Below are 12,306 nucleotides of genomic sequence, written 5' to 3' on the forward strand. Positions count from 1 at the left end.
TATTGGTGGCATGGTCTCTAGAAAAAAAAATGTCTTGAGAACATAGGGGAAATCTAGTTATTCAATGCTTATTAAAGTGATTTCCCTCTCTCTAGTGCAGGAAGAGATGAGAATTTAGACCAGTAAATATTAAGTGGATCTACATTAACTTGACGTGAAATCGATTAGGGAGATCTGTTAACTGTGGGAGTTCTGCAATTATGAATGATGATAGAAACCAAAATGTTACTTTTTTTTAAGTTTAACATCACATTGATGCTTCACACACCTGGATTTAACAAAATCCAAAGTCCGGTTTATATGAAATTTTGTAATAAGGCATATTAGAATTATATAATGACTGAACAGGAAATTGCCAAGTTGGTCCTGACTACCTGCTTCATATGGTAGCCATGCATCTTCTCCAAGGATAAGACTAATGTATATAACATAGGGTGGAATCTCTATAACACTGCTTGTGATAGTGAAATATTAATTTTATTAATCAAACGCTTGAAGTAAGGGCTGTGTATCTTTGGTTATTTTTTTCTAAAATAGATATCTTTTTTTGTATCTTCTCAAAGCTGGAAAGAACATTCTGGGAGTTAGAGTACATTGAGATTTGGTATAATGAGAAAGGGAGCAGGGAAGCTTTCTGTTAAGTCTCTTTGTTTGCTATGAAACTCCTCGGCATGTCCAGACTAGGAAGCCAGCCAATCAAAACATCTCTAATTGTGTTCTTTCCGGCTCCATGGTTTTATAATTTTAATGAGATATGTGTTTCTGGAGCCATTGAGTTCTCGACTACGCGTTCTGCTTTCTTGCTATTGATATTTTGTGAGCGCCCTTGCAGTAGTTAATCATTTTCAGTGAAATTTCTCACTGGGCTTCATACAGCAAAAAGAGAAATGTATGTTTTATGAGTAAAATGTCAATTTCCGAGGTTACCAAAAAGCTTCTTTAGATGTCATTCTTTAAAAGGAAAGACGTGGTCTCATTTTTATTGGGATACCCACTCATTACAATTCACTTGGCCTCAACTGTCAAGCATACCTATACAATCTCGTCTATTTGTGTGTCTCTATCTACGTTTTCTGGGACCAGTGGTCTACTTTATACCATAAAGCCAGGGTCTGGGTGGTAAATTTCTGCTGGAGGGAGGGGTTAATACTCAGTTCTGATAAGGCAGTAACTATCCAACATATTCCCCAAATGGAACAGCCTAGGAAAGGAGGAAATAAAGTATCCAGGCAGAGAAGAAGTGCTGCCTAAAGCCCTTGATATTCTAGACAACCTTGTGGGTGACTATTCTAGACAGCCTAGTTGGTACCTAGGGGACCGTTGTCCTCTGCTAAGCAAATACATGAAATGTGATTTATTACTATTTGTTCATTTATAGGAACGTTTTCCATGCACTTTAAATATCATAGGCAACCATATTGGAGACGAGGAACCCAGATAAAGCATAAATGCCCTTAAAAGTATTTAGCGACCAGGTGGGTGAGTCATTGGACTTTCAATGCAATGGTGGAAAATGCAACAAAAATGTTTGTTTCCATCCCTTTAAATACGTGTCCATGGAAAGTCCTTAGAAAAAAACTAGGTTTCATCTCATTTCTAAAATTAAGGCATCTTTTTTTTCAACATGCATCAATGAATTCATATTTCCAGATTGCTTATTTTTTCACCCTCGTCATTAGATTGCTTTTTCAGATTATTTGTTTTATACTCCAATTTCCTTGCTGATTAATTAGTAAGACATTACGTTGTAATAGATTCTTTTATAAAATTGTCCACTGAAGATTTTCCCCCCACTTGGCAAGTGAACATTTAATCATTGATATAGCTAACAAACATCCTTACTTTGCAACTTCTATTAAAATAGCTTAAGACTAATTTTCTTGGTCTTGTAAATCAATTGAATAAGACCAGGAATGCAATACCAGAAGTTATTAGAAAATGTCTTCTACTTAGTCAAGTGAAATATATAATGAATTTTCTATCTGTTAAATATCCAGGAACATGTATATTAGTATCAATATGACGAATTGTTTCCCTTACGGAAAAACAAATATTATCCTTTGGGGTTTTTTCTTCACATCAAAGCTTTGTATTCCTATCTTGGCTTTGAGAAACCTTGACAGATATTCAAGTAATTCAGACCGCAAAATATCTCCACTCAAGCAAAACTGTGTTCATTTTTTTGGGGTAAAGCCAATGGGTCATCACTCCCATGGACACGGTTTCTGACCCTTCATAGCTCAATGTTTTGAGTCTATTGATTTTTGGTATCCCTTCTGAAATTGATCTGCCCTTTTATGAATGTGGGAGGAATAGGCTGATGTTCAGGCAGCATATAATTACCAGGTTAGCTAATACTTCCTTTATTGATCATAACTAATGGAAGACTTTTTTTTATTGTTGCTCTTGTGCCATTTCATCTGAATATGTGCTCAGTGTCTTAGACATGATGTAGGCAGCCCTCTTTTACGTTTACGTGCAAAGGGCCTCCAAAGTGTTTGGAAATTTTGAGAAGAGAGTTTAAAGGGGTTCCTCTAGCCATCCTTTGCACTTCAGTGCATATTACAGTTGAGCTGTCCCTTTAAATTTACATACAAGTTCTCTTTTAAATGCGATGGGGGGATTCTGCACAATCCTGTCAAATCCATTTACCCCTTTCGCTGCCCCACCCCTGCACTATTTGTTGTATAGGAGATGTGTTCAGCTGCACACAACTTTTGAAATATGGTATACAGTGTGTACTGCGAGGAGGGAACTGTGCACACGAGTAGAAATTGCTTACATTGATTTCAGTGGGCTTACTTTCCTGCCTCTCTTTGGCTACTTGAAGCATCCAGTCAGTGAATTTTAGACCATGGAGGAAGGCCAATGATGTGGAGCTGCAGCTTCTCCCTAAGGTAAGTATTTACATTTTATTTTACATCTTAAAGATGTACATTATGTGTCATCATTAAAAACGGGTTGAGAAACGCTCACACGTTCCACTTCTTGCGCACTTAGTGATAACACTTTCCACTCTTGATGCAGCTCTTCTCTTTCTCTAGTGTGCATTTGTTTCCCAAAATATGACCTTCTGTAGTGGGATCTCATTAGAAGGGTACGCAGGCCGTTTTTATAATTAATGTATACAATCTTGGGGAGAGGAAGCATTAGAAGACATGTCATTGTTTGTATAGTCTTTGTCATAATCAGCCAGCGCTGCATATGATTTCAAGCTGTACCTTGTAACCCCCTGAGGTCCAGAAGGCGTGTGGCTTATACTGCAAAGCAATACCATTGCTCATTTGGCCGACATCCAAGGGGTTGAAATAGTTCACGTATATTAATTGAATATATAAAATGCAAGAAAATTTGTTAGCTCTCCAAGCTGTTTTATTTACCTGCATTACTGCCTAGAGGAGTGCGTTGCCCAAGAATAAACTGGGTTTGACTTCATTACAGCGTGAATGATAAGTTTATATGGAGTTATTATAACATTAATCAACTTGATGGATTGGAAATATGACAGAGCTGTAGCAGTGTGTAATTTCAATGCCTACTGCTCTCAAACTGTTCTTCACCTCACATGGAATAATGCAGCACTTTACAAAGTCTATTTATAAGCTTTTCTTGTGCTAGAGATTCTTTTAAACCATCAAAGTACACAAAGAGAGTCTTATAACTAAGTATTGTTATTTATGGTGCCAAACCTAACTGATTGGTCTAACAAAGAAACCTGTGAAGGCACATAAGAATCATTCATCCCATCTAGTGTGTCCATTTCTCTTGATGTAAAGACCTTGATTCATCCTTGGTCTTGTCTTGGGTTCTTGATAGCTTTATGCCTATCCCATGCACATTTAAATTCCCCCACTCTACGATGGGAGGCTGCTCCATTCATCTACTACCCTCTCATTGACTAGTATGCCTTTCTCTACTCAACAAATGGCAGTAGACTATTTTGGAATATTTCCTGGAATTATGTTTAGCTCATAAATTCTATGTTTTATTTTTCTGACCCTGACACTCTATATTGATTTGTCCAGACTTAATTATGAGAAAGAAATTGTGGTTTACTATGAGTCAGAAAATCACACAATCCATGATTTTAGGTAGAATGTTGATATTTTGACAAATCTGACATTTTTTTAAAAGATGGATTTTTTATAACATTTATCTTTGTCAATCATTTTGAGAAGAATGACTCTATCAAATACTTGTCTTTTTCTTATGGACTGAAGTAGTGAATTGATGTGTGGTATAAAACCTGTGCAGAAATAAAGTGACTTTTCTTGCTTTCATTCATTTTTCACTAAGATGCAGTGCCACTAAAATATGTGACTGTTTGTCGTTGGTGGTTCTAGGAAAGGGCACATCAGGCCATGTTTGCTTTCAGCACAATGTACCTTTATTTATAAAGTGCTTACAAGGTTCCTGGTAAGCAAACATCTTATGTATGCAATTAGCCTTATTCTTCAGAGGGCTGAGAGATGAAGTGGTTCTTTCTGCTGTGTCGCCCTCTCACACATGGGATGTTCCATCTAAAAACAAGAACAAATATCTTCCTTTAACCTTAAAACTGGATTAATGCTTGTAGTGGGGCCACTAGGCGCCAATGCCAGGAAGATCTTGGTCCTGGATAGAAGGCCATGAGAGCCAATGAGTGTCTCTCGTTGTCAGGGACCCTATGCATTGGTACTGGTTGTACCCCCTGATGGCCCTGAGCTTACCAATATCAAAATTAAACACTTCAAGATTGTAAGCTTGCCAGCAGGGCCCTCTCCACCTAATGTATCGGTTTGTCAATTCTAGTCTAATCTAATCATTGTTGGAATTTTATCCCCCCCCCCTCTAAAACTCTCTTTTTTTTCCCCCGCAGCCGTAGAACCATGGCCTGAAAATGCCACTCTTTATCAACCTCTGAAAAGTGAGTATTGCTGCTCTTTTTTGTTTATCGTTTCCCATTTAATATAACAATATCTGCTACTATTTAACCCCCTAAGAGCCAGAAGGATTTCTAGTGCATGCTATGCATGTTCTCGTTTTGACTGTTGACAAGCAATATGAAACGACTCTGATACAGGCTGTGTTGGCATGGTTACTGCTGCTGGAGAGAAAAATAGCTGAGCCAGCACATATTGGAAGTGTCATAGCTAATGGCTGGGGATGTGATATACACGGATCTTTTAAAATACACGGGCTGCAGCGGTCCATGCTCCCTTTAGCAGCTCTTCATATATCATCAGATTACATTATTGCCCACATTTTGGGTTCTGCAGCCTGCTGCAATTGTCACATGGCTGCAAAGTAATGAAGACTAATAGACGGTAGCCCATAGTCTTTTAGGCATGGAATTTTTATTGCTGTGATCTTGTCATCCCTCTTTTGTCTGACATACCTTAACACTGCTCACAATTTCAAGTGCAAGCTTGTTTTGTGTGATGCAGTACTTCAGTTGGCTTGTAGAGCAGTGGTATATTTTTCTTTGCCTTTTGTAAACATTTTATAAAGCAACCACATTACACGAAGCTTAAACAAACCTTTATAAATAATGTAACAGGCAATTATTGCAGTGACACAATGAAGGATCTTTATTACACAAATAATCCTGTTAGTGCTGGGTAGATGTGTAAAAGGCCTGGATATAATACATACAGAATTTAAAAAAAAATGCATTTTAATCTGCTTTTATTTTTTTTTTATAGTAACTTCAGTATTTCAGTAAATTCTGATCATGTTTCTGTGTTGTAGGAGTCTCATATATCTGTAGTCTGTTTCATTATAAAACTATATCCAGGATCTTAGTTTAGTGAAACGTGCACACCAGCTATATGATAATTTTGTATGTGGTCTTGCCATTGGGCACAAATGACATCCTAGACAGATGAAATGGACTTACTGTTCTAGCTACTTTCACAATTTAAATTAAGAAGATTGTAATTTTGATTCTGTGGAGTAAGCAGAAAATTAGCGTGTTTGCTTAGTGTCTCCCTCCATGCAGAAATGTAGGCTAAGCCCTTGGTTTGTAACACTTGTCACAAAGATTTAAACAGTGTGATCAGCAGCAGGGAAAACTGCTAGGAGACCTGTCCTTAGAAAGAGGGAATCTCCTGAAAGGGATGCCCAAACAGAAGCTCTGGAGTGTGAAAGTGCTTACCTTTGAGGGCACTTACATTAGATAACTCCGCTTGGAGCCACACAGTTTTGCCCCAGCTAGCTGGAGGAAGACCAGACTGTCAATTGATCTGCTGCGTCCCGGCAGGGATTTAGCTCTGCCGATGCTTAACGTGATTCATCCTCTGGCATCAACTGCTGGATTTCTGTGAAATGCTACTACATCCTTTGTCACCAAGGGGTTAAAACGTAACCCCTGTTTATGGACTGACAATTCTCACCATGATCAGTGGCAGGAAAGTGTTCCCATCCAGGTGTGGAATCCACACCTCTCCTGATGTTTGCTGAGCCAGCGCTGGAGCTGTCTGGGGGTAAGTATGTCACATGGCAGTAGATGTGTTTGGCCGAGCATATCTCCTGCATGGAAAGTAGCTGGGCGTGGGGAAAGTGACAAATGCATATAAGGGATTCTACAGAATTCCCTCTTGCATTTACAAGACAGGCAGCATTTTAATTTAAAGGGACCTTGCAGCTAAAATATGCTTTAAAGTGCAAATGATGGCTGGAGTGTCCCTTTAAGTAGGCCTTGTTTAGCAAGCTTTTTGGATGACAGGTCTACAGTAGTTTAATCAAAAGGGGCACAGAAGTTAACTCATGGTTGTAAAAAAAAATTCATAAACTATGTACCGTATTTGCTGGATTATGAGATGAGGTTTTTTCAGAGCAAATGCTCTGAAAAATACCCCTCGTTTTATATTCAATGCCATCTTATAATCAGACCTGAAATAGAGGTCGGTGGATGCCTGCAGGATGCGCGCAGACAACCTAACCCTGCTGATGCCACTTCCGCCGGGGCTTCTATAAAAGAGCGCCGGCGTCACGTGACCTTTCTGTGGTTGCGCGCAGATGTCCACTGGCTGCCCCCACTTGACAACAGGGAGTCTGGAGCACGGTGGGACCAGTCTAGGGATGCAACGGTAAGTCGGAGGGGGGGCATATAGGGAGTATAAAGCATATCTGGGGTGCAGATTGGCAAATGGGGTATAAGGCATATCTGGGGGGCAGAGTGGCATATAGGGGGTGTAAGGCATATCGGAGGCAGAGTGGCATATAGGGAGTATAAGGCATATCAGGGAGGCAGAGTGGCATATAGGGGTCTAAGGCATATCAGTAGCAAGCCGTGGGGCAGATGTGCATAACTGGGGTGCAGGTTGGCAAATAAAATAAATGCGTTTTTCTCGATCATAGCTTTTATTAAATAAGAAAAAATAGTTTACATGTGAATTAATATTTACTAGTAAAACTTTTTTCTTATAGGGTAGTCCTATATTCAGGCTTTTTCTTTTTTTCTAAATTTAATATTGAAATTTTTGGGGGGCCATCTTATAATCAAGCAAATACGGTATATACTGTGGTTTATCCATCCATCAATTCATTATCTTTTGCAAGTTTTTTATAAAAATAATTAAAATATGTAATTTTAAAGGAGAATTACTTATCTTGGAGAAAACAGATTGATGCTATTTCGTTAGGAGCCCCTTCATTCTCACTGTTAATACTGTTGTGTTTTTTTTTTGCTATTTTTCAGGTGACCAGGTTTTGCTGTCTGACAATGCATCTTGTCTTGCTGTTCAGGTAATGATTTATTCTTCAAATCAAAGCTTCACTGCTGTACCTTGTTAAAAATCTGCAGCTGTGACCTACAGCCACCTGCCTTTTAAGTTTTCTGCCAACTCTTAACAATCTCTCAATTCAAGCAATGCCATTGTATTGCCTAGATCATCCAATGAGGTTCACTGGATGTGAACTGACATTGATCCGCTCATCAACCTATACCTGTACATTACTTTTAAAGATAGACTATGCTACATTGTTTATTTATTGTATCTCCCTATATAAAAATTATGAATTTTTAATATTGGAACATTCAACCATGTCTTGTGTCTGGCTTTATTCAACATACCAACTATTTAAATGAAGGAGGATAATGGCTTTGCCTGTCTATTTCATTTTCTATTCTTGTATAGTACATTTTATAAAATGAACTGTCTGTGGTTTTTGTGTCAATGTTTAGGCCTAATGGTCTTTAGTCAAAAAAAAAAAAGACTTGTGGAAGGCCCATTAGTGTCTTATTCCCCAGCGCAACTTCACTTATTTAGCTTAGTCTGAGTTCATTTCATCCTGAGGTCATCTCATCTTTTAACTGAGACAGCAGTGAGAATGCAGAGGAATATATATATATATATATATATATATATATATATGAGACCGACTTTTGATATCATTTTTTAATTTAATTACTAATAGAAATACTATATAAAACTTCTTTTTTTAGAATTTTATTTAACTGATTAGGTTTTAGTTTCCAAAAATGTTTTTATATATATATATATATATATATATATATATATATATATACATACACAGTGCTGTAGATTTTGTAATAAATGTCATTGCTTATATCTGAGGAAGACTTTTCTAAATCCTCTTAACCATCAGGGATGCTTGCCAGACACTTTTGACATTTGATGTAATTCCATACCGTTTTGCTGCGTAGACTGTAGTTGGAAAGAGGCATAGCAATCATATCTGAGTATGAATCAAAAGACTCGGGCCCTGTTCAAAATCAAGCTCACAGCTTCTGTAATTTATACCTGCATGTTTAAGACATATATAGATATTTATGTGATAATATATTCACGGTATGTGTGCACAAATTGAACAGATGAATAAAATAAACAAATTGAAAGAAAACAAAAAATGTTTTTTTTTTTTAAACTCTACAAAACATGCAGTATTTCATTTTATAGTAAGTTTAGCATTGGGAACATCATCCCCATTAATTTAAATGATCCAGTTCTGCCCAGAAATATTTAATCAGGTCAGAAATCCCCCATGTTAATTTTTCTTGGGCCGTACTATCCTATTTACATCTGACGAGACAAGGCTGGTGTGGTTACTTTATTGTTAAATTTGTATACATTTGTTAACTTTAATGTTAGTGTTAATTTGTGTCCTCATCTTATTGTTATAGCCCTGGTGCTTTATACCTAGATAGATCCTCTGGAGAAATGTTAATAACAATAAACTAGGAATTAATTGCAGTAGTAGTTACAATGAGATTAATATTTTTAGGTGCAAAGTGTGTATGTAAATCTTTTTCAGGTATCTATGAAAATGGATAATTTAGTACATATTCATCTTTAAATAATTGTAGTACTTTTTTTCTTGTGAATAGTCATGGACTATTTCTTCTTTTCAGTGATCTGAGAAGCAAACATAACTGTTCCTTTAATAATGGGTGGCCTAGCATTAGTCTGGAAGGTAAACCTTAGTTATTTATTTCCAGACCTCTGTCTTGTGTGTACTTATAAATAAATAAATATAAATATACACACAGGGACTTTCCAACTACAGCACTCGTGCCGTATCTGTCACTGCCATGATAAATTGAGCTGTGTGTATTGAAAATGCATGCTTTACTTTAATAAGCTTTTTCTGACGGCTGATAGTATCCATGGTTATTTGTGGGCACTTTTTTTCCAGAAATATCAGATTCAAATAGCCCTAGACAATTTACTTTTGTATATAAAGTTCATTAAATAGAGATTCAAACCTTGGATTGTGCAAATTTTTGATCTATAAAGATAGACGAATGATGACAGACTGGAAGAGAGAGCCATTCACAGCTGAGGTTGTGTCTGAATGGGAAAAAAATATATATATTTTATCTCAGATAAGGGCTTTGCAATGTAAAGGAGACAAAATAATGATTTATTATTCATTATTGCTTTTGTGTTGATTGTCCACAGAGCTGGGCTGATATCTGTTCTTAAAAGCAGGTGAATCCATCAGTGGTGGTTTTTTTTGATAGACATCAATAGCAGGTTATACATTTAAATATACTTTCAAAGTTCAGATTTTCAGGATCCCCCTCATGAGTATAGGTAGATCTGTTTTGGTATACCAGATTTCAAACTGAAAACACAATCCCTAACTGCTTGTACAGTAGGCTTTTGCATAACCCTTCAATTGAACAGCCCTGTGTCATATTTTTTTATTGGCTAGTGAAGCAAACCATGTGTGCTTCACTGTTCACTTGTCAGTGGGAAAGTTGCCTTTTGATAAGAAGCAGTACTTGATAACGCACTGTGCGTAGACTGATGACATCATAGGCAATTTAAGTCACTTAGGTCCAGCAGATAGGATGGGCTTGGTAGCTTTGCGTAATATTGCTGACAGAACCACATTCTTGTGGAATAAGAAGGAATGACATTTTTAATAATAATAATAAAATGAAGTTATTAAAAATAGTTATTTCTTTAATAAAGTAAAGAAATTGGTTTTAAAAAAAAAAAGTCAGGTAAGAAATACTATACAAACTTTCACAACCCCTAAGACTCCACAAACCCAAAGAGTGAAGTGTTTCTGTTGGATAAAATAAGCTTTGGGGACAGGTAAGTCTATTCATAGTGAAAGACAGGGGTTAAGGATCTATTGCATAGATTTATTGGAAACGTGGTTTTAAGTTAAATGTTACTGTGAGATGGTGCTTGGCATAAACGGGATGCAAATAAATTCCTCAGATAAGCAGCTGGAACAACAACTAAAGTGGAAAAGGAATGTGCTTATCACGCAAGACATAATTGGCAAGCTTTTTTTGCCTTGTGGAATTTGCTACCGGGTTATTAGATTCCTGTCTACAAGCCCCGTTCTCCCCGCTGACCATGTTCACTAAACCCATTTGCGGGTTGGTTACTGGATAAGTACCTATCAAGTGTCGTTTAGATGGTAACTATCATTCCTTGGGTCCCGAACACTACTATTAAAAAGCATGTAATCAATGTAAGCTAACCAATGATTCAACAAGCCCCTTTGCAGGTATATTATCATATTAGAAGCCCCGGCCTATGTAGTTGCAACTAGAGTGTCTGCATCTTTCATGCAGTTCTGCGATGAAATTACCGCTAAATAAATAGAATCTTCATTTATCTTCAGTACCTCCCATGTGCTACAAGTGAATTTAGGCTTTCTAAATCCACCGCCAATTACATTATCCCATTACTGAAGTGTTCAGCGGCGGCACAAAATAAATTGTTTTCCAAACTTAACCTGACTTCCCTATAAATTCAATTCACAGGTATAAAAGAATTTCTCCTCTTGAAGATCGACACAAACGCAATTAAGAAGCGTATTTGTGTTGAGCTATAGATGCAGCAATTAGCCTAATTATAATAGACACGTTGTACATCACTAAAGGGGAAAAAATTTATAATTATTTTCTTTTTTTATGCCTGCAAAGTTAGGCAGCAAATTTCAATGACTGCTTCTAAAAGCATCCCACTTTCACGATTCACATCATCTGCAACCAGTTTGTAATTTTTGGCGTATGTCTTAAGCCATTGAAAAGACATTAATTGCACTACAGAGGGTTTTTTGAATTAATTCTGATTCATGGCATGTTTAGCAAATTAAAACAAAGTGATTATACTAACATTTAAGCCTTTTTGGTGCAGGATGGGACATGGGCAATTTTTATGTTCACTTTCCAGTGTTCACAGGATAAAACTGCATCCGTCATTATAAAACAAAAGGTGGAACTATATAGGATTATGTCTCTTGTATTCCAAGGAACAGTGTAGTGGTGCAAAGTAGGCCCCTCCAATACAGGTCTTGGTGGTGCTTTGACGCACCCTTTAAAGCTGGCAGTAATGATGTCGGCTTCCAAAGGCTTAAGTAATTAGAATGGGGGAAAAAAATCAGTGAAATTGCTACCTTGCAATTTTTCCATGATACAAATGCACCTTCCGAGTCATAGCATCTAGATCCAGAATGCGATGTTTGTGTGGATAGTGGGACCGTCAACCCTGGGCCTGTCTAGCATTGTGTGTTGGGCTACGGCACCCTCTGGCCAAAAGAAAAACATTCCATGTGTACCATCTCTCTCTCCCTTTCCCTCACTCCCTCCCTCCATACGTTTAGCTAGAAAACATGGACCATTTTGGGAAGGATGCAACATATAAAGAATATTATAATGAAATAATTTCAGAAATTGTTTCTGATAAATACTTACCAGATTTATTCTATTCCGTCAATAAAGTTCCCTGGATAATCTGAAAGAATGCAAACAACTTGGTACAAATAAGAACTTTAAACATGGTCGTCAAATTATGTTTATTTTATAATCTCTTGAGTTGCAGTTTTGGGATGGAT

General features: G+C 37.2%; 1 protein-coding gene across 1 annotated transcript in view; it reads left to right on the forward strand.

The window, feature by feature from the left end:
* LOC149285990 (metaxin-2-like) overlaps positions 1-12,306 on the forward strand; it is a 30,852-nt gene that overhangs the window by 1,679 nt on the left and 16,867 nt on the right. Inside the window, exon 2 of the mRNA XM_089494680.1 lies at positions 7,682-7,728. Coding sequence (XP_089350806.1) covers positions 7,682-7,728 — 47 coding nt within the window. The remainder of the gene's footprint in view (positions 1-7,681; positions 7,729-12,306) is intronic.

This window comes from Sceloporus occidentalis, unplaced genomic scaffold, assembly GCF_023333645.1.
Source record: "Sceloporus occidentalis isolate IW3139 unplaced genomic scaffold, rSceOcc1.0.p SCAF_74, whole genome shotgun sequence".
In the NCBI taxonomy this organism is placed as follows: Eukaryota; Metazoa; Chordata; class Lepidosauria; order Squamata; family Phrynosomatidae; genus Sceloporus; species Sceloporus occidentalis.